This window comes from Phacochoerus africanus, chromosome 14, assembly GCF_016906955.1.
Source record: "Phacochoerus africanus isolate WHEZ1 chromosome 14, ROS_Pafr_v1, whole genome shotgun sequence".
Lineage (NCBI taxonomy): Eukaryota > Metazoa > Chordata > Mammalia > Artiodactyla > Suidae > Phacochoerus > Phacochoerus africanus.
In genome coordinates, this window is record NC_062557.1 from 17,766,412 (window position 1) to 17,789,196 (window position 22,785).

Sequence of the window (22,785 nt, forward strand, 5' to 3'; positions counted from 1 at the left end):
ATTAGACGTGCTGGAGCCTATGAAATGAATTACTACCCAAATTGCTCATTTCTTTTTTTTCTTTTTTGCTTTTTAGGGCCAAACTTGCGGCAAATGCAGGTTCCCAGGCTAGGGGTCAAATCCGAGACGCACCTGCGACCTACACCACAGCTCACAGGAACGCTGGATCCTTAACCCACTGAGCAAGGCCAGGGATCGAACCTCAGTCCTTGTAGATACTAGTTGGGTTCGTTACCTCGTTACCACTGAGCCACAGTGGGAACTCCCAAATTGCTTTTTTCTAAAACTGGAAATTTTGTTAGAAGCTGATTTAGACCAAGGTAAGCCTGTAAGGAAGTCCTTTCGTAGATGAGAACTACTGTGCAGGACACCTCAGATGATCCTGCTCGGAGAACAGAGGAAATGACCTTAACTGGGGCCAGGGATTTCAGAGTGGACGTGGAGGCGCCCCCATGCAGAATCTGACACTGACCTTCCGAGCCTTAGTCTGCAAACGCCACACATCGTACAACGTTTCCATTTGAAGTTTACCTTCTCTTTAATGACTTAACAGAAAAAAACTGCATGATGAAATATATTTTCTCCAAATATATATATATTTATATAATATATAATCTTAGTTAACTCAAAGGTATATACATTGTATAATAAATAATATTTATAAAAAGAGACTTTGAATATAAAATCAAAAAGATCAACAACTTCTACAACTTTTTACAAAACTTTGGATACAGCAGGTTGGTAGGAAATTTCCGTTGGATACTATTACCTGACTACTGCGAGAATAATTACAATGCACTCAATGTACTATTATTAAATAATTACTTGTCGTCTACTTGAATACGCCCCAGAAACATGACTTTATCACTTTTAATAGAGATAATACATAGATATGAAAAGACTGCTTTGAACATGTGTATCCATTCTGCAGAAGTCCTTCTCACATAAAGCAAGCATCACCTGGGCGACACGATTTAAAACGCTCCAGTCTCAGGTGAGATGGGGGGCACTTCAGACTCTCTAGAGGGGTGGGCAGTGTATCGTTAGCAGGGCTCCTTGCCAGCAGATTCAAGAGCGCAGGCCCGGCTTCTAGATGACCATCTTGGTGAACCTGCCTGAGCAGGTGGGAAGGTGGCCGGCCTGCCGTCTGGGGTCAGTGTCGGGCTGACCCAAGCGAGGAGGAGAGGGGAGGAAGACGGCGCCGTGCTCCCCCCGGGCCCGGCTGCCTCTCTCCTTTCTGATTCTCCTTAAGACAGAGCTGCCGTGTCGACTCAGTCTGTCAGATCTGTCTGCCTCCGCTCTGCTAGCTTCCTCTAGGCCACGGCAGAGGACCCGTGGGGATAAGGAGAACTCAGCGGTGGGATGCTTCACCCGAAAGAACGAGTGACTGCTTGCCCGCCTCTGAACACCTCATCCTGATCCTGGTGGCTGCACGAACTGAAGCTCTCAGTGGGCAGGTGAGGCCAGAGGTGTGTGGGAAAGATCTGCACTGGTTTCCTGGCACAGGCCAGACAGAAAGGGACGCAGGACGACGCGTCCCAACTGGGAAGGAAACGAACGACTCCTCTTTATCCTCCCCATCTACTGCTCACACAACTGGAATTTCAAGGACAGCCTGCTACTCTCTCTGACCCTTTGTCTAATTTATCCTAAGTGACCCAGAGTCCAACTGCTCAAGCTGGAGTTTGTTTTTATGCAGGATCTGCAGGTGAGCAGGGCTGGGAGGGACAGAATGGCCCCTTCTAAAGATGCTTCCTTCCTTGGGAAGCCATCTGAGCTGGCGAAAGGGTGCCCCCCACCACCCCACGTAACCTATTTACAATGTTCACTACAAAAAAAAAAAAAAAAGTACTGCATTCCTGGTGGAAACTGCAGAATGGCAGAGAAAGAGCTGGAGATCTGACTGCAGTTCACAAGAGCCTCTCGTGCAGAATGGGGTTACAGAGAAAATGGGACTGAGAAGAACATACGGCTGCTCTTCAAACAGCTTACCAGGTCGCCCGGAGCTCCGGCTCTTCAAAACTCAAACCGACTCTAACGATTGCCGTGGGCCTCCCTACCACTTTCTCCCAGCTCAACCTATGGCTTTTATCAGAATGTGAAAGTCTATCAGATTTGAATGGGAGTCGACAGAGAAGAGGAGACGGCAGGGCGCTGCCCCGCTTCCCGACTCCCCGCGCACAGGCATCTCGGGATGGCACCAGACGCAGCGGCTGGGAGACGATCTTGCCCACGCGGATGTCCTTCCCACCAGGCAGAGGCTCACGGCAGCCCAGCCTGTTCTGCTGGAGTAGAAGGTTGGCTGGTTGGGGTTTTTTGCCACTTTTATTTTCTTTAACATGTGCAAAGATAAGCCTCAGGTCTGTTCCTATCAGACCCCGGAGAACTAAAAAGAAAGCCCCTTCTTTGAAAACCACACACCATCCCGAGTAGGGTGAGAAACTGAAGATGAGAGAGGGAGGGAGGCCTCCCAGGCAGCAGGCGAGGTGGGTCCAGGTCATTACCACACGTGCATCTGGCAACAGTCCCGTTTCCGTGCCGTCTGATGCTGGGGCTGAGCCCGGCTCGGCCCTGCTCCCTGTAGGACTTCGGTGAATCTGCCCAGCCGCACATGTCACCTGTTCCCAGTGCCCTTGGGAAAGTAAAGAAGAATTAGGAATGTAACGGTTTGCCCAGAGAGACCTCCCACAGGGTGCAAAGGTCGGAGGCTGCTGGCGGACAGCTCAGCATCTCTCCTGAGCTCAGAGGTAACGGGGGTCTCAGGCGGAGCTTCTGTGCGCCCCCTCTACCACTGCGGAAGGACCTGGGAGCTACAGGACATCTACACACTGGGGTCCAGATCCTTCCTCCTCACCTTCTAGCTGGGGCTCCGGCAACCAGAAGCCCCGGAGCAGGTAGCCAGCCTGGTCTAGGAACCAACTTGCTCGGAGACGGGGAGAAACCCTGCAAATCTAGGGCCCAGTCCCCCACCACCTGACAGACTCCCAGACACTGCGTTTGTTTCGAGCTGTCCAAACGGAAGAAACTACGTTGAACTATGAATAATTCCTTCTCACGCGAAGCCCGAGGTCTCCGTGTTCATGTATTTCCATCTCTCAAGGGATCTGAAGCCCAAAGAGCTCCTTGGGGGGCTGACAGGGCCAGAAGACGACTCTTGCAGGGGGTGAACCAGACTCTGCAAGATCAAGGGGCCACGTCCAAAGTCTCACGGCAAGTTAGTGACACCTCCCGGGGTCCTCCAGGCCCCCTGCCCCCTCCAGCTGAGTGCGCTCACTGCATCTGAGTAACAAGGAATGAGTCTGGTTCACGTAAGGTGGGCAATCGGTGGGCAGCTGGAGACACTGGACGAAATCCACGAGCAGTGGAAGGAGGTTTTCCCCAGAGGAGAAGCCCGGGCCCCTGGCCCTGCTGTGGCCTAAAGCCGTCTTGACTGGGCTCTCCTGCCCTGAGGGTGTGGAGGGCACACGCCCGGCTCTCTCCCACCCGCACTGTCAAGACAGGCGGCCAAGAAAGGCCAGAGCCGGAGCTCTGTCCCACGCAGTCCCTGCCAGCCTCTCTCCACAGTTCCCAGCTTGCCTGCAGGGTGTCTATGCGGACGAAAGGACAGGAAAGGTAACCAGGTCTCGGCCTGGGGCTCCGGACCAGCAGCAAGCCTGGCGGAAGGCGGCTCCTGGAGGTCAGCCCCACGTGGCCTTGGAAAATGCGCTGGCTCCTTGGACCCTGTGTCAAGGCTCCTGTGTGCACGACCTCTAGTCCACACAGCAACCCTGCCAGGGTCACGGTTCCTACCCCCTGTGCACAGATGAGGAAACTGGGGCTCAGAGAGGAACAACAACTGGCCCCAATCAACAAATTTGAGTTTTTGTCAAAAGGGCAGCAGACCGAGAGACAATTTTCCACTCGCCCCAGGGCAAGGGCTCCAGGGTGTCCTCCCGGGCATGGCATCATCTCCCCTAAGACTGGGGGAAATGCCCTTCTGTCTCAGAAATGGGGAGCAGAAGGCGGACGGAGAACACGGATCTTACAGTCAGCGTCAGGTCACAGGCAGGGGTTTTCTGGACACTGAGGGTCAACCCAGCACTTCTTTCCCACTTGGCAGAAGGCTGCCCGAACCCGGGGGAGGGGAGGTGCCAAAGCCCAGCCGATACCCGGGAGCCCCCTAGAGTCGCTAACAGAGCCTGGGCTGCTACCACTGTGGACTCTGCAGGACCCACATTTGGGGGTTCTCTGGAGGCTGAGGCCTGGGCGCAGTGCCCCGTCTGTGCAGTGAGCAGGGCTAGACAAATGCCCTCTGTGCCCTCTCCAGTGTTCACGCTCTGAGACTCTGATTTCCCCACAACCTCCTCTTAGAATGGCCAGAGCTGTGTCCTGCCTGACAGGACACTGTTGCCTCTGGCCAGAGTGGGCACGAGAGGAGGGTGGCACTGTGGCTTGCAAACATTCCTTCCACCTGGCATGACAGTGAGCCTGGGAGTTCTCTCTTACTGACTTTTCCTCCATCGTTTTGAAAAGCAATAAATGAAATTGCCCAAGTGATGACACCATTGCCTTGCACTGTGCCTGCCCTCATGTCATAGCTCTGATGGCACTTTTCACACTTATTAGTACCATATTCAGACAAGCACTCACATCTGCCAACTCACTTGAACCTCGTAAAAATGCTGCTAGGCTCCCATCATCACCCCTACTTTCCAGCTGGTAAGTGATGGAGCTGGAACCATCTCTGTCCTCCTTCCACCACCCACACTACTATTCGGACACCAAGAAAAGCGGTGCCTCCTGCTGTCTTTCAGGACCCTGTAACCTGAGCTACACAGAGGGGCTTCCCAAACAGGCTGAATCTGCCCTCAGCCGAGCTCTCCCTGGCACGTGAGGTTCCTCCCTGCTGCAAAGAAGCCCACCCCACCCGAGTCCCACCCAGCCGGACGAGCATCACCAGCTCTGAGGCGCCCTGCATGGAACTGTGTCAGTGGGGTGCCCTCCCGGCTACAGCCCCAGGCGGGCAAGTGCCTCAGTGAACCAAGCACTGTCTCCAGTGTCCTTCCCTTTGCTCCTCAGAGGAGGATGACAGAGGAGGAGAAAATAAGTATTATTTGGGTCACATGGTTGGTAGGTGGTGGAAGCTGGACCAGAGCTTGAAATTCTATAGACCAGTCTCAGACAGAGAAAGGGGCGCAAGGGGACACAGGCCTTAGACACCCTCCGAGACCAGGACCACCACACGCCCATCTTGACCTGTCCTGGAGACCCATGGACCCAAGGGCCGGGCAACAGTGTCGCCCACACAGGACAACTCTTGGGAACATAATCCAGCAGCCTTTGATCCCTCGCTTACTCAGCACCGTCACTCTGAACCTGACTCCTTCCTCCTCCCCATCACTGTCCATAAACTCGGTGACAGCGCGCCCCGCTCCACCCAAGCTTCAGATCTGCCGGAATATGGGCTTAGACACCGCTTTCCCCACCCACCTCCTACACCTCGGAGGTGTGGGAGTTACGCCTGTGCAAAAACCTGCCCTCTGAGTTCAAGGTGCATGCAAAAGGACTCTGCCCCAGGGGTACAGGAGACTTTCTGGCCTGCTGGTTCAAATTATTTTACCCCCCTCACTTTACAGTAAGAAACTGGAGGCCCAGAGAAGTGAAAGGACAGGAAGTTAAGAGCAAAGTTGGACCAGAAGTCAGGCACCCCAGCTTCCACCTCCACAGTCCCTCCTCTGGCTTGGCAGATGCGCAACATGGACAGCGAGTGGCCGTGCGAAAAGCTGACCTGGCCTATGATTTACTAACTTACACATGAACTGAAACAACTGCTTGCAGCCTCGCGTGCACACACTTGGTTGCTATCATCTGTGCTTTGTGTAATCCACCAAGCCATAGCCCAAGGACCATTCGCACCGAAGCTTGGGAAATCCTGGCAACCAACCTCGGCTGTGGAAACGTGTGTGTCTTGGCTCACTCCGAAACAGACAGGGTCATCCGGAAAAGGAGGCAGCAACCCCAGTTCCCTGCACCGAGGCCCCCTAACCTCCCTGCCCAGCCGGCCTACCTGGCTCCCTACTTGCAGGTGTGCACATCGTAGATGCGGATACACTCCTGGCAGCTCACGTAGCAGCACCAGTGGAAGATGCAGTGGCATTTCTCCTTCCGCTTCTCCGTCCTTGTGTTGTGGCCACGGCCGCAGCAGAGCAGGTCACAGCCATCGATGCCGTGGGAGGTGACATTGCAAGTCCGGTCCCTGGTGCCAAAGGAGCCCGTCTCCGGGTTGGGCTCACAAAAGTTGGGGGAGTTCTCGTAGTAGACCAGGTCCCTCTCAGTGGGTGGCTTGAAGAGCGCGTACTTGGCGCGGAGGGTCTCCACCCAGCCGCGGGACTCCCGGTGCTTCTCCACCACCATCTCCGAGGCACTGTCATACTTGTCCTTAAGGAAGTCGCCGATGGCACGGAAATCGGGCTGGGCCCACCAGCAGGTCTTGACCTCGCAACTGCCCGACAGCCCATGGCACTTGCACTTGAGGTGCATGTGGTCCAGGATGGTCTGGGAAGAGGAGGCGCAGCTGGTTCCCCAGACTGACCCCCACCTGGGAGCATGCCCAGGCCCTCCCAATGCTGCCTGCACCCACCTCCATCCCTGAAGCCTTCTCTATTCCTACTCTACGCCTGGGTGAAAACCAAAGGGGTGCTGAGGCTCGGACCAGAAGAATGGTGCCCGCTGTCTCCCTCCCCTTCACCCCAAGAACTGGCAGTGGGGACTGACAGAAATTACATCCGTGTCTCCCATGCTTCCCATCTCAGGAAATAAGGATTGTTATTTCCAGCTAACAGGTGGGAAACTGAGGCTGGGAGCTTTAAGTGACTCGCCCAAGGTCTAACCCCCATAGGAAGGTACGGAGGCTGCACTCAAAGCCAGGCCCGTGAGTCTCAGAGCCCTACGGGCAGCTGAAGTGCACAGCATGGGCTGGCTGCCACCCGATCCGTGGGGCCGCCACACTCGTGGACGGATGCATCCCCAGGGCAGAGGTGCAGGTGGGGACCGGGAACAGTCCACCGAGGAAGGAAGGAAGGGGGAAGAGAGGGGGGACCGGGAAAGCACAAGGGCCATGGGCAGAGGCAGGGTGGAGCAGGGACAGAGTCTGGGAAGGAGTCTTGGGCAGGGTTGGGGTGAGGGCGGCCGCAGCTCACCGTGCGGCCAGCCTCGTTGTTGTGCTTGTTCATGGCCGAGCGCGCGTCTGGCCTATTCTCACGTGCGTCCGCGAACTCCCGGGACACAAGCACCCCGAAGTCGGCATCCTCGCTGCAGCCGCCCCACTTCCAGCCCTCGCCGGGCGGCCCCTTATGATGCGAATCACAGCCACAGATGGTGGAGGTGCCCTCCGCACAGGATCGCGTGACAGCAAAGGCCACACCAGCAGAGGCGATGGCGTGCACGAAGGCCGATTCGCGGGTGGCTGTGGGGAGGGCGTGGGGAGGCACTGCTCAGGCCAGGTCCCAGAGCGGGGCCACCCTGCCTTGACTTCTCCCCCAGCTGGGAAGAAGGGCTTGTCAGCCCCGAGGGAAATGAAAGGAACCGAGGTACCTTTCCCTCTTTGGCTGGCCCAGCCCCTAGTGGGTATCCCCACTTTACAGATGAGCAAACTGAGGCTCAGAGCCACTAACCAACTAACCCAGGGCTTTAACAGCTGGCAGAGCACAGCCAGTCAGAAACGGGGGTAGAAAGACAGCTCAGGCAGGTTGCTGCAGAGATGAGGTGGCCCCGATCTGTCGTCCTGGCCCCAGGCCCCTCCACCCTCTGCTTCCCCAAACTGGAGAATCCAGCACTCCTGATCTCTCGGGACCTCAGGATCTCGCAAAGACCTCCCTGGTCTTTGAGGAGGGAGGCCAGGAATCCCTCAGCCTACACCTACCCAAGCCCACCCATTCCCCACCTGGAAGCACTTGGACAGACTCTTTTTCTGAGTCTCAGTTACCCTCTTTGTAAACTGGTACAACTTCCCTCTGCCACCAGAGTTCCCCGAGCAGGAGAGCAGTGTAGGCGTCTCATCCTCCCTCTTATTCTGTCCTCCACCCAGACAAAGCCGAGGTTTTGGAGGGAGGATGGAGGGACAGGAGGCACCTCCCCACTGCTTCCGCCCCAGGGTCCAGCAAAGAAAAAGGTTCTCAGGGTGTCCCCCCAACCTCTTCATAATAACCACCTTGGAGTGCTGGGTCCACACCGGATTCTGCCCTTCGTGAGCTTTATCCCATTTAACCCTCTCACCCCTATGAGGAAGAAAGGCAGGCCCGTATTGCAGATATAGCCATTGATGACCTGGGAGACAAAGGCCTGAAAGACCTATAGACCAACCGTCTCTCTCCTGACAGGTGAGGAACCCAGAGCAGGAAGTGACCTGCCCAAGGCCGCGCAGGTAGCCAAACACCGAGCTGCCGGCCTGGCTGCCTCCTTGCCTGGACTCTGGCTCTGGTCCTGGGCGCTCAGGGAGATGGCAGCCCGGCAGCCTGGTCACCCCTCGTAGCCACCGCCGCCTCTTTAGAGGCCCCAGGGCCCTCATGGACCACCGGCAGAGAGGGTCCGACCCCCTTCCCGGGCAGGCTGGAGGCAAGTGGGAGCGGCCCCGCCAGGACTCTGGACCTGACTGCGATGGGGGCGACGGCCGAGGCCCGAGCCGCTGCGCCCCGGCTCCGACCCCGGCCTGGGCGGCCCCACCCGTGAGCGCCCGGGAGCAGGGGTCGCCCAGGGCGAGGGCCTCACTTCCGGCCGGCCGGCCGCCGGCCTCTCGCGGCGGCGGCGCCCGGGTCCCGGCCGCGCTCGGTTCCCAGCCCCGGGGACGCGGGGGCGGCGGGGGCGGGGCGGGGATTAGCCTGGGAGCGGCGCTGACAGCCCCGCTGTGCCGGTCCCCGTCCGGCGGGGCCCGCTGGGCCGCTCAATCCGCCTTTGTTCGCGCGGTGTCACACCGCATTACCCGCATAATGCGGCCGCCGGGCCCGGGCCGCCGGGCCGGCCGCCACCGCGTAGCAACGGGCGGCTCCCGCGGCCGGGCCGCGCCCCCGGCCCCGGCGCCGGCCCGCGAAATCCCCATTGAAGCGGCGCCCCCCGCCCCCGCGCCGCGCCGAATGGCCAGAGGGCGTGTGAATGGCACGGCGGCCGCAGCGGGCGCGGGCCGGGCTGCGCGGTGGGGGGCGGCGCTCGGGCCCCTTTCAAGCAGTCTAAGCCCCTCCGGGCCGCCCACCCCCACCCCGCCCGGGACCGCGATCCCCAGCGGCCCGCACCCCGCCGCCGTCTCGGCCTCGCGCCTTCCGGCCGCCGACCCCTGTGCCCCCCGCGCCCAGGCTCCGGGCGGCTAAGCCCTTGGGGAGTCGGTCCCCGGGGGCCGCTGAAGATACGCGCCCCGGGACAGACCACCTCCCTGCCACCCGGGGTCTCACAGCCGTGGGCAGAGGTCTACGCCGGTGGCCCGCACAGCGGGGGTGCGGGACTCGCCAAGGGGGGAGCCTAAAGCAGAGTTCACACCTGGCCCCTGGGGCAAGCGGGCAGGCCTTCCTCCCAGAGACCAATTAGCTTCCCTGAATTTCCCAGTGTCTCTGACATCTGACGCCCTCCTTCCCCAACACGAAACTGCCCTCTTGCAATTTCGAGATGAAGGCACGTCCTAGAACCTACAACGGTGATTTAAAACATTAAACACAGACGTGAAGGGATAATAAGCTCGGAGACCCGGTTTGAATTCACAGGCTAACGTCCGGCGGGTCAGAGCAATCAGGTGTCTTGCTTTGGGGAGCGCGTCTAGACGCCAGGCTGTTTGATTAAGCGCTACCTGGCCGGAGGTGGAGCACCGGAAGGCGGTGAGACTGACATGCTGGCAAGATCAGGTTTGAAATGCAAACCACCCCGCCGCTTGGCCCCAATTAGAGGCCAAACCTTTTATGTAAACAGGGAATAATTAGCTTTGGCAATAGAAGCGTAAACAGAATCATCATCCATTGATTTGCTAATTGCCCTACTGTCCCATGACAATAGCCTGTAGGTGCGGCTACCTGAGGCACAGATAAGGGGGACAGCACGCAAAAATGGGGCGTCGGCTTTCCCCAACTCTTTCCTCCACACTCCCTGCCAACCCTTCCCCAGGTCCAGCTGGCTCTCAGATCTTCTTTCCAGCTGTAAATGCAGCTCTTCTGAAAGGAGGGTGGACCAAGCTAATGCCTTTGGGTGCCAAAGCCCTGGCAGTGGCCAGGAGGGTTTGAGTTGCTGCAGAAAACGAATGGTAGCTCCTGGGAGGCCAGCTAAGATCATATTCCTAGACAGTGCAATTGCTCACAGAGTTGCGCTTCTTCAGCCTAGAACTCCCCAGCCCCAAAGTCCACTTCTTGGGAGTAGTCACACATACACCCAAATCCCTCTCTCCTTAGTGCCTTCATATTCAAAGTCAGGTTATGTGAATCCCATTCATTTGAGACAGCCAGTGAGACTCCCATGTTGCAAGATTATCTGGCCAGCACGCCCTCTAGCCCCACCACAATCCATGGGCATATCCAGCTTGCAGAGGCGTGGGAACCAGCAGGAACATCTCACCAAAGCACCTGGAGGTAATGCAATACTACCGGCACTAGACAGCCCCCTCGGCTCCAGAATTTTCTGTATGGGAAGGACCTAGGGGTAGCAAAGTTCTCACCCCACCCCAAAGCTAGATTTGTAGAGCACTTAACACTGGAAAAATATCACAAAAGTCCACATCAAAGCCTGGGGCCACCACTGTGCCAGCAGAAGGGAAGGCTGGTTGCAGCCTCCTAGCCTGCCCCAGGATTTCAGGATCCCAAGGCTCCCTATTCCCCAGCAGCACCTGGTAAGGTGTGGCAACCACGAGACGGCCTGTCAGGACATAGGCCCAGAGTGACATGGCCTACTTCCTGTGAAGGCCACAGGTCATGACCCACTTCATCATCCTCCCCCCTGGGGACCTGGGCTCAGGGCTGAGGCACCCTGATCTGGAAGAGTGACTACATATCCTGATGCTGTCCCCCAACTCAGCCCCTCTTCTACCTCCTGCCCAGTCCAGAGACAGTACCTTTGTCAAGAACGGGCCCGAAGATGGCGAGGCTGTCATCAATGGTGGTGCAGTTCCAGCGGCGGCCCCGGAACTGGTGTTGGCACTCCTGGATGCCCAGCTTCACACCTTCAGCCACACTGGGCATGATTTCAATGTAATTTCGGCAGAAGCGCAGTTGCTTGGGGACCAGGCCTGGGATGGAGCCGCAGAGCAGAGGCTGTGAGCCCAGGGATGTGTACTGCTGGCCCAGGGCCAGGGACCTGTGGGGAGACAGAAGGCAGTGGCACTGCAGGCACAAAGCATCATTTCTTCCCCATAAGCACTCGAGGTAGGTGGAGCCACAGAGCACCTGTGAGCCGTGAGAAACCTGGCACCTGAATGTGTTGCCCTTGACCTTGGGTATACACTGTCTCTTGAAGGGCAGAGCTCTGATGCAGGCAGTCAGCCCTCTGCCCCAGCTTGCAGGGGCATGGGGACCAGCAGAAACCTCTCATGGGAGCCCTTGGGGGTGACCCAACACTATGCAAAGAACCCTGGATGGAAAGAGAGTATTAGGGACCCAGTTCAAGTCCCTCCCAGGCTCTGGGCCCCTTTCCCTGATGGGGAGGGGTCAGCCTGGGAGTTCAGGTTTCTAGGGCCACATGGAGACTTCTGATGATCTACTGGAAGGAAACAAAGTCTACAGAGAGGAAGATGGAGGAAGCTGGCTTGACCCCCATCACATCTCAGAGAAAGCAGCAAGTAGAGAAGCCTCAGTCCCAGCAGGGGGTGTGCACATGCATGTGTGCATGCATTCACACCCACGTGCATACACACACTGTCACCTAGGCAATGCCCCTCAGCCTCTTTCCTGGGACGATACCTGCCCAGCCCAGTGCCTCCCAGGGTCTCTCCAGCTCCTCTCTCCTTTGTTCACCAGGGTCTCCTTGACCATCTCTGCAGAGCCCTAGACAATTCTGGGGCGCCATCTCTTTTCTCCCCTCTTTCTTGGCTTTAAGAAAGTTTAACTCAGGGTCAGGAGGAGTGTACTTCCCCTACACAACACTATGTGAGCTTGGTTGAATCTCATCACACTTCTGTCCCTAATTTTTCAATCAATATTCTATCAACCTCTCAGGTTTTACTAAGTTCCCTGGTGGTCTAGTGGTTAGGATCTGGTGCTTTCAATCACTGGCCTGGGAACTGATACCCCACATCAAACTGCTTCATGCTCCAGCAAAGGAAAAAAAAAAAAAAAAAGAGTCAACAGAGAAAAGATCTTATAGGAGCCAGAGGAGGAGGAGCAAGTGTTTAAAATACTAGAAAACCCGGAGTTCCTATGGTGGCTCAACCATAACAAACCTGACTACCATCCATGAGGATGCAGGTTTGATCCCAGGCCTCAGTGGGTTAAGGATCCGGCGTTGCCATGAGCTGTGGTGTAGGTCGCAGACGAGGCTCGGATCTGATGTTGCTGTGGCTGTGTCATAGGCCAGCAGCTGTAGCTCCAATTCGACCCCTAGTATGGGAACCTCTATATGCCGCAGGAGAGGACCTAAAAAGCAAAAAAAAAAAAAAAAATGAAATACTAGAGAACCATTCTCTCCCCCAGACATGAACAGCAGGACTGACATTTTTACAACAGAAGCTGAGAAAATGATCTGTGAGTCTCCGTAGACTTCAAGGCCAATTGCAATCAGCCCTGTGACCCGGGCCAGAGTGAACTGGAAGGAGGGAGGCATCAGGGCCCAGCTCCTCTCTCTTTATACTGCACTGACCAAGGCTCTGGGCCGACAGTGGTGTCCGCCATGCAAAGTGATGACAAAAGCCCTGGGGAAAAGGGTCCAGAAGACCTCAGGGGCCAACGGGAAAAAAAGCGCACAAAAGTCTTTTGAACGAAACACAGGGAGGATCCAACTATCTGCTATGTGTGGATGACGGGCACGGTGGAGGGCCGTGGTGCCCACCTGGGGCTGTCTCTGGGCCCTGTTGTCAGGGGGAGAGGCGGGCCCTCATCTTCCCACTAGGGAACCAGGTCTAGGAGTTGGGATGGTAACATTTATGAGGCATGTCCAGATCTTGAGCACTGAGCCCTTCTGAAGAGAAAGAAGGGCAACCTGCAGCCCTGCGTAGAGGCATAAAGTGGTCATCATCACGATGATAAATGATCAGCAAATACCTCTCTTTTGCGATGGGCTGGGCCACTTCTGAGACTTCATGTCTCTTCCCTTATGGAAACCTCAGAGCGAGACTGTCGAGTGGGAACTTCAGCATCGCTGTCATCATCCCATTTCATAGAAAAGGAAACTGAGGCCAGGGAGTAAAGGGAACTGCCCAGGTCTGCGGGTCTGCGCAGTGTCAGAGCTGAGCCTCCCCTCCCAGCCCAGGCGGCCGCTCCACATGCTCTTAGCCAGCACCTGCAGCCCTGCCCTGCCCTGCCGTGCGGAGGGCAGCCTGAGCCAGGGCTCCGTGCAGACGACTCAGCACCAGGCCGTCCTGAGGGGAGCGCTGGGGAGCGAGGCCCCTTGGAAGGGGGCCAGGCCTGTGTGAGACCCAAAGCCCCCTATGCAGACAGCTGGGGAGGAGAGCCGGGGCCCGATGGAGGCCGCTGCCACCCCAGGGCCCCACCTGGGTTTGGCCCTGAGTGTGGGGCCATGAGGCCCCCTCTAAAGGAATATGGTGAGTCTTTGCCTCCTTCTCAAACCCTGGCCTGTTCCCTGACTGTCCCAGAGCAGTAGGGGGAGACCCAGCCACCAGTGCCCAGCCGCAGTGTCCCTCCGGTCTCCCCCCTGCAGATGCCTCTGTCCACGTGGCCCCAGAGGTGCAGACTGCAGTGCCCACGCTCCCCTTCGGCCTGGCCTCCTGGCCCCACTGCAAACTCTAACCAGGCAGACCTGTCTCACCGTCACCTCTGGCACCAGGGGGCCCTGTCCCATGTTGTCCTCCATTGACTGGTCTGCTCACCAACCACGCCAGGGCCCCAAAGCTCCAGCCTCCCTCTGCCCAGAGGAATGGAAGTAAGGCCTGAGGGGCACTCAAGGACCCTTCCTTTACCCCCCTCTCCCACCCCCACTCCTCCCCTCCTTCTTCACCTTCTCCCAGCTTTTGCCTGACACCTGTCCACACCTCTGCAGGCCTGGGCACCCTCAAGCTAAGCTGGACCAAACGAGCCTACAAGAGGTGCCTTTAGAGGGCACAAAACCCATTATACAGATGAAAAAGCAGAGGCCCACAATGAGAAGTGGCTTGCCAGCTGGATCGAGAGAACCAGAGAGCCACTGCAGGGAAGGAAGACTGCAGTGTGGGGAAGCCCCACTGCCTCTTCATTTCCACTCAGTGAGGCCACAGCTTGTCCCAGGCCTCCCAGGGGCTCCCTGCTCACTGATTTTAGCAATCCCCCCACCCCAGGGGGTCCCAGGCGGGCCTGCCCAGCCCAGCAGAATGCCCAAGGCCTTGGCATTGGCTGGCAGGGCTCGGCTGCCTGCGAAGGCCAGAGCTGCTCCCAACAGGGAGATGCCATGCTCCCCTGCTCTCCCCTGACGAGCACCAAGCCCTTGATGGTTGAATCCTTCCTCCTGGACGGCTGCAACCTCTCCTCTGACCCAGCAGATTGCTTCTTTCCTCTCCAGTCACATCCAGCACTAGCAATGATGACAACCGTTTACTTAGCACTTAGATGCCAGGCACTCCACAGACATCGTGTCATTTAATCCTGAATGATGGCTCTGGGAGGTGAGTGCTGTTATGCCTCACAGATAAGGAAACTGAGGCAGAGGTACTGGGCAACTTACACAAGGAAGCAGCCAAGCCAGAGTCAAACCATGGGTTTTATCTGACTCCAGAAGCCCCAGCCTCAGAGATGATGAGTTATTTCTTTTTCCTCCTCCCACCAAGCCCTGCCTCCTTCCTGCTGTTCAGGTCCAACCCTGGACTTGGGGAGCACCCAGGAGCCAGGCTGCCTGCGTTCAAATCCAGCTCTGCTGTTTCCAAGCTGCTGATCTCGAGTAGTTTACTTCACCTCTCATGCCTGTTTCTTCATCTATAAAACACACATGAGGAGTTTCCATTGTGGTGCAGCGGAAGCCAATCTGACTAGGAACCATGAGGTTGCAGGTTTAATCGCTCAGTGCGTTAAGGATCCCACATCGCCATGAGCTGTGTTATAGGTGGCAGGCTTGGCTCTGATCTGGCGTTGCTGTAGCTCCGATTCAACCCCTAGCCTGGGAACCTCCACATGCCGCAGGTGTGGCCCTAAAAAGCAAAAAATAAAAATAAAAAACATGATGGGAGGGATGAAGGATACAAAGCTCCCAGAACATAGGAAGCCCGCAAGTCAAGGTGGTCGTGGTGGTTACGCGTATCTTGGGGCTGTCCCCAGACTTTCTGCCAGGTCATCAGCCTCTTTCCTCAGCCCTCCCATCCCTGACTTGACGAAACACATCAGAATTTCCTGAGCCCCTTCCCATCCATCACTGGAAAGGATGCCCTGGATCAGGGCAAAGCTGGCCCCTTCCCTGGCAGCTCCATCCACAGACATTTGTGACCTGGCCAAGTGTTAAAGGGAAGCCAAAGGCATAGGGACATTTCCAGGATGCTCCATTGGAGGGTTTGGGCTCAGATTCAGACATCCTGATGAGAATCAGCAAGGGCCTCTGGGGAGGCGGGTTTAGGTCTACGGGCTGGTATCAGGGCTAATGAGGCCGTGGCCACGGGTGGATTTCTCCAGGATGGCTGCCCTCCCTAAACATGCCCTGCCACCCTGACCCTGAGCCCCCAGCCACACATGCTCTTGTCAGAAATCCCACCACCACAGATGCGTTAACTTGACTCACAGCTCCTTGTCCCCATTACTGAAGTGCAAGTTCCCCTGGAGGAGGTCACACAGTAAGCCTCATTCTCCTTAATTCTTTGTACCAAAGTGTGAGTGGCCTTGAGTAGATTTGTTCAGCCTGCTGGATGACTAGCAGCCTGGCTGTTTCACATCTCCAGGCTTCTGCACAGGCCGGGCCCTCTCTCAGGGGGCCTTTCCACTGCCCAAGCCCCTGGTAAACATCTTACCCTCCTTCGACCTCTGATACCTGGTCGCCTGCATTCTGAAGACTTTTGTGGGCTCCCAGACTTCTCCCCGGGTTTTTCCTCTACCATATTCAAACCTTATCTCAAAGGGCTGAGCTGACTTGTTTTCTAATTCCATCTGGCCGTCCTAGTGTGAGTTCCCTACACACACACACGGCTTAACAAAGGGCAAGGCTATGACATGTCCTTGCTGATTCTCTAGCGAAGGAATGAGAGAACAACTCCTTCCCTGAAGGGCCAGGCTGATGCCCCCCATCTTACAGCCCCACTCCCCAGGCCTCCAGGCATCCGGAGGTTCCACCTACACACAGGACAAGACTCCTCAGTTCCGCTGAGGAAGTTCCTACGTTTAGGACCTGAGACAATAACTAGGCTCCCAAGGGAGGTAGGGACCCGCCTGGCACCAGCAGCTGGTGAGGGGGAGGGCAGGGGGCACTGCCAGGTCTTCCCAGCTGGGCAGGCACTATTTATAACCAGCTCCTGGCCCTGCCTGGCCCAAGGGCCCTGCCACCCTTCCCTGAGGACAGCTCATCCTCCACCCCAACCACCCACCACCCAGCTGAGCTGAGGACAGACACAGCCAGCCAGACTGATGGGCGGCAGGTGCCAATAAGCAGCAGGCTGCTCACGAGGTCTTGATGTTGACCTCTCAGGATGAAACGCCCTCTCCAAACAAGCAAGGCCTAAATGCTCTGCAGTCTCATCAGACTCCCACCTCCACCAAGCTATTCACTTCTACCTGTGGCACCTTCTGTCTCCAGAGGGCTGGAGGTGGGCCTGCATGACGAGCACAGAGCAGGGATGGAATGGGGTTTTTTTGGCCTCACCTGTGGCACATGGAAGTTCACTGGGCCAGGGATCAAACCCTCAGTACAGTTGCAACCTGTACCACAGCTGCAGCAACCCCAGATCCCTAATCTACTGTGCCACATGGGAACTTTTCTTTTTATGGCTGCAGCTCCTTGTCCCCATTATTGAATGTGGCATAGGGAAGCTCCTAGGCTAGGGGTTGAATCAGAGCTTCACCCGAGGTCCAGACCACAGCCACAGCAACACCGGACCCAAGCTGCATCTGTGACTTACCCTGTAGCTTACAGCAATGCCAGATCCTTAACCCACTGAGGGAGGCCAGGGATCCAACCCACATCCTCACAGAGACCATGCCAGGTTCTTAACTCACTGAGCCACAATGGGAACTCCCACACGGGAACTTCTGTTAGCTATTTTTTTTTTTCCCAAATATACACCCCCCATACATACAACAAATTAACAGAGGGACTGTTCCTCAAAAAGCTAATCAGACTCATCATCATGACCCAGCAACCCCACTGTAGATACAGACTCAAGAGAACAGAAAGCAGAGACTCAACCAGATACTTGTATACCAATGTTCACCGCAGCACCATCCCAAATAGCCAAAAGGTGGAAACGACCCGATGTCCATGAGCAGATGGATGGATAACAAAACGTGGTGAATCCATACAAGGGACTATTACTCAGCCACAAAAGGAATAATGCTCTGATACATGCTACAACATGGCTGCACCTTGACAACATTATGCTAAGTGAAATAAGCCAGACACAGAAAGACAGATCTAGTATAACTCTACTTACATGAGGTACCAAGAATAAGCAAATTCATAGTGACGGGAGTTCCCATTGTGGCTCAGTGGTTCACGAATCCGACTAGGAACCATGAGGTTGTGGGTTCGATCCCTGGCCTCGCTCAGTAGGTTAACGATCCGGCATTGCCGTGAGCTGTGGTGTAGGTCGCAGACGTGGCTCGGATCCTGTGTTGCTGTGGCTGTGGTGAGGCCGGCGGCTACAGCTCCGATTAGACCCCTAGCCTGGGAACTTCCATATGCCATGGGAGCGGCCCAAGAAAATGGCAAAAAGACCAAAAAATAAAATAAAATTCATAGTGATGGAAAGTAGATTAGAGGTAGTAAGGGGCCGGGAGGGGAAGTTATAGCTTAATGAGTATAGTTTCTGTTTGGGAGGATGAAAAGTTCTGGAAACAGTGGTGATGGCTGGACAACACTGCAAATCTACTTGATGCCACTGAACTATACACTTATTAAAAATGGAAAAGTTGGGGGGAAGAAAAGAGGCAAGGTCCTAGAGGCCCGCTTCTCAAGCCTCTTCCTGCCAACTGCACCTATGGCCTCTCTGCCGAAGGCACTATGAGAGCTCTATCTTTCCGTCTCTAATGGGGAGACTGAGGTCTGGAGAGGTTTGTTATTTTCCCAAGTCGCACAGGATGGGGCCGTGGAAGGTGGATCCAAGGGTGCAGCCCAAGGACAAAGCTCCAGGGTCCCACCACCTCCACCCTCCAGTCTCAGGGTGAGCTCTATGGCCAAAACTCCTCCAGGCATGCCTTTCTTTGAGTCACGGTCCCCTTGTCCTCCCCTGCTTCCCTGGTGAGGACTAACCAGCTCTGATAGCCCCAGACTGGGCATCTTAAGAGTCTGACCCAAAGGATCAATGTCTCTTAAACTGGGTTCTGGGAAGAAGGAAGGAGGGAGATGGAAAAGGGAGGAGTCCGAACCACCCTCTTGGCGGTCATGTGCCTCTCTCCTCCAGAGCAACCATCATGTTTTGGAAACCCTGCAATAGCCCAGTGCTGGCTCCTGGACAGGACTAGACAGATGTCCTTCCTGCTCCTGGGTCCAGAGGGAACCAGAAAACTTCCGGAAGATGGAAACTTCCAGAAGGGGAAAGAAAGTCTTAAAAATGGGCAGAAAGTAACGATCCAAGCATTGACCTTGAAACGCAAGGCCACTACCTATTTAGTTTAAGAGGCCACTCAGGCCTGGAGGACATCATGAAGGAAACCTGACAAGTTCAGGGGCACATGTGCCCAATGAGGCAGAGCAGAGGCAGGGGCTGGTGGGCCCTGAAGCACCCAACTCCTGGAACTTCCAAAGAGCTTAAACCCAAGTGGCAAGGGCACCTCACCCCAATGCTCTGGCAGGCAGTCTGTGAGAAAGTAAAAGGAGGAACCCAGGGCGAGCTTCACAAGCTACTGCTTTTCTTCATCTATCTACTCATCCTCCCCAGAGCATGTGTGGGCTCCACGGGTACTGAGCGCAGCTCTATACCCTCCCAACCCTGAACCCATCTCAGTGCAAGCCAAGGGGAGGGAGGTGCTCTGAGTCCGAAAGGCTCACGTGGTCCTGTGGGCCACAGAGTGGGCCTACATGCCCTTCCATCAAGATCTCCCTGGACCTTTCCCATCAGCAGCCACTTCATCCACTCAGTAGGCATGGATGGGTCATCTGGTTCTCGGATGTCTCCAGCAGGGCTAAGGGGCCACCCCTGTTTATCAGAGGAAGGGGAGGGTGAGGATGGAAGGGGTTCGCACTGTTTGAACCCAGAGTCCACAGAGGAATCAGTGAAGAAGCAACTGCAAGAGCTTGTGAGCCTGCAGAGGGGGGGGCTCCTGCAGGATTTCCCATCTTTATTCAGTCCCAGCCTGGGGTCCCATGAGGGCAATAAACATGTGGAGTATATGGAACTGTCTTCCCTTGGTAAACAAATTCATTCCCCACCTATTCACTCAACACACATTTAAATGATGACTGAACTGGGCAGAATGCCAAGCACTGGAAACATGGCGACGAACTGAGCCACACCTACAGGGCTCCTGGACCAGGAGGCATCTGTCATTTACAGACCAACAAGCATTTTTTCATCACCCACTAGGTCTGAGTGCTGTGCGTGCCATGAACAAGACCGAGGGTCCCCAGGCACCTGAGGCTTACCACCCACGTAACCACCATGCCAGGGAGCACGTGGTGAGAGAAAGGTGAACAAGTCCCAGACAGTGGTGACCCAGAAGGCACGATGGAGGAGAGGCCGAGCTATAAAGGATGGCTGGGGCTCCCTTGGGGGGCTGGGGTGGCGGGAATTAGCCCCAAGCAAGAGGTGGGAGAGGGAAGAGCAGCAGGTCCACCGCAGCTGGAACCTTATAAAGGAGCAGAGGAGGGGAAGGGGGCCCTGAGTGCCAAGCTTTACTCTGGCAACCTGTGCAGCCACTGAAGGTTCCTGAACTGGGCTTTGGAATATTAATCTGCAGAATGGGGTCGAAGGGTGGGCACTAGAGCTGGAAAGCTGGGAAAGGAGTCGGGAGGCTGGGGTGACAGTTTATGCTAAGGAAGAGCCTCAGACCTGTCTTCAGGCATTACAACCACCCCCACCTCTGAGACATGGTTAGCAGGTCTGAGGTCAGTCTATTTGCAGCAGGAGCCCAGGCACTTCCCAAGCAGGTTAGCAGGGCCTGTGGCTGTGAATCTCAGGATGGTGGACTTAGAAGCAGAGGGGAAGGAGTGGGTAAGGATGGGTCACATGGAACAACAGGAAGGAGGAAAGGATGACAGAGGTTTTAAGCTGGAATGATCAGAAAGATGGAGATCCTGTCAACCAAGAAAGGGAACATTAAGAGAAGCAGTTTGGGGAGTTCCTGTTGTGGCGCAGTGGTTAACAAATCCAACCGGGAACCATGAGGTTGTGGGTTTGATCCCTGGCCTCACTCAGTGGGTTGGGGACCTGGTGCTGCTGTGAGCTGTGGCGTAGGCCAGCTGCTACAGCTCTGATTTGACTCCTAGCCTGGGAACCTCTATATGCCGCGGGTGTGGCCCTGGAAAAGACAAAAAGCCAAAAAAAAAAAAAAAGGAAGCAGTTTTGGAAAAAAAGAGGAAATTTGTGGGGTGGTGAGACCTGCAGGCACCCAGGTCCAGACAATGCTGGAGGTGCAGAGCTGGATCCCAAGAAAAAGGATCCAACTTTTGGGGATCTGTCCCGACCTAAAAGATGAATGATACGTGAGCTCTTCCCCCAGGGGTCACTGGGGAAAAGCCTGAGACAAGTGAGGAGCCACGTGGTGTGGGCATTAGATGCCATGTGCGAAGGGAAGGGGGGGGGGCAGGAGGATGGGGGTGGGGACCTCACATAAGGGGGGCAAGACTTCAGGCCAAGAGGAGGGCTTTCCCGACACCCTGCAGGCGACACATTGGTTAGGCCTGGCTCAGCCAACACTGGCACGGCTCGCCCAGGTCTGTCTTGCTTTCCGATATTCCTGATCAGGTCCCAGTGGAGGTGCACAGCCAACAGAGTGAGCCACCACGCCCTTCCTTTCTCGGCTCTTTCCCTCTTCCACTTCCAGCCCCACCTCCTCCTGGGGCCAGCGCTCTGCGAGCATCCTAAACCTTCAGTCTGAGGAGGCATCCTCTGGTGGGCGTAAGGGGGCCCTCTCTGTGCTCACGGTGGGATCACTCTCGCCCTGGGATCCAAGGTCTGGGCCCCTCCCTCGGATTGTCTCAGCTAAAACCTGGGCTTTGGTCAGCTCTTTCTTCTCTGCCACCCTGTACTGTGTGACCAAGGTCCCCATGAGTGTGGCAGGAACAAGATGGGGCCCTGCTGTGAATGTTGGGAGGGAAAGTAGGTATTTCATGCCAGCGGTCCTCACTGCCATGGGTGACAAAACCCACACATCCCCCCAAAAATGGAACCCAAGTAAAAAGTATCCCTCTCATGGGCAGCAGCCCCTGAGGACTAACCATGGGAGCCCATTTGGGGGGAGGGGGGTGTCTCTCTATCCTCCTCTTCCTCCCTAAACCCTCCATCACAACTCAGGGCCCCACCAGCCGTGGCCACTTCTACATTCTGTGAGTGGCTCTGACAACTGCCCTCTGCTCCCCAGTTTCAGAAACCACCTTGCAAGACCAGGTGGGCACCTGAGAGCCGAGAGGGGGCACAGCTCTGGGCAGCTGCGGGAGGGAGAGGCGGCTGTGAGGGGCCACTCAAAGCAAGGGGCATGTGGAGTAGCCAGGGAGAGGGAGGGCCGAGGCGCGGGCCACGCTCACCTGGGAGCCCCGTGGGAGAAGCGGGAGGGGAGGGGGGAGCGGGAGGGGAGGGCGGAGGGCGGGGCGGCCTGGCTGGAATGTTACAGCCTCTGTTCTCCAAAGCAGCTCCCTGAGCGCCTGGCCTGAGGCTCCTGGCTGATCTGATAAGATGTGACAAGGCGGCCTGAAAAATGTTGAAACCTGTAAAATGTTTAAACCTGTTTTTTGTTGTGTTGTGAGCATGAGGGTTTTTTTTCCCCCCCTCAATTCATAGGAAAGTGATCAGAGTGGAGAAGGGGAGGGGGCGGGAGACAAGGATTGTCCCCTTCAGCCAAATTGGGAGTGAGTGGGGCCCAGAGCAGGATGGTCAGACCTGGGGAGGAGAAGAGAACTGGGAGGAAGCAAGCAGGGGAGACAAGAGGCTTTCAAGAAGTTGGGGTGGGAGGAGGGGGGGGAGGCAGGGGAAGGGAGGGAGAGAGGGGTTTCCTGCCTCTCTGGCCTGTCAGCAGCTCCAGCTTGGGTCCCCAGGGCTGTGTCCTCCCTTGGCACTGAGAGGACACAGGTGAGCCCTGGGCATCTTCCTTCAGGCAGGTATTAGGCCAGGAAGACCAGGCCTGAGCCCAGGTGGGTGTCCAGAGAGAAGTAAAAGGGAACCAGGCCTAAGTCCTCACACCTCAGGCCCCCAAACAAAGGGTCCCCTAAGGGGCAGCAAGACCCCAAGTGGACAGATGTTTCCAGGTGGTGGGGGTGGGGGTGGGGGGATGCTCCCAGGGACACTTGCTTTGCTGAGCAGTTCGGAGCTCACAGCTAAGACAGACCACGTCACACTCGTTCAGTCCTGACCCTTCA

At 56.3% G+C, this 22,785-nt stretch overlaps 1 protein-coding gene across 1 annotated transcript in view; it reads right to left on the reverse strand.

The window, feature by feature from the left end:
• Positions 1-713: 713 nt before the first annotated feature.
• Positions 714-22,785, reverse strand: part of WNT3 (Wnt family member 3) — a 51,318-nt gene continuing 29,246 nt past the window's right edge. The window contains exons 2-5 of the mRNA XM_047758789.1: positions 11,057-11,298; positions 7,179-7,444; positions 6,047-6,534; positions 714-2,632 (exon numbers count right to left, since the gene is read on the reverse strand). Of these exons, the coding sequence (XP_047614745.1) occupies positions 6,055-6,534; positions 7,179-7,444; positions 11,057-11,298 (988 nt within the window). The 3' untranslated portion in view covers positions 714-2,632; positions 6,047-6,054. The remainder of the gene's footprint in view (positions 2,633-6,046; positions 6,535-7,178; positions 7,445-11,056; positions 11,299-22,785) is intronic.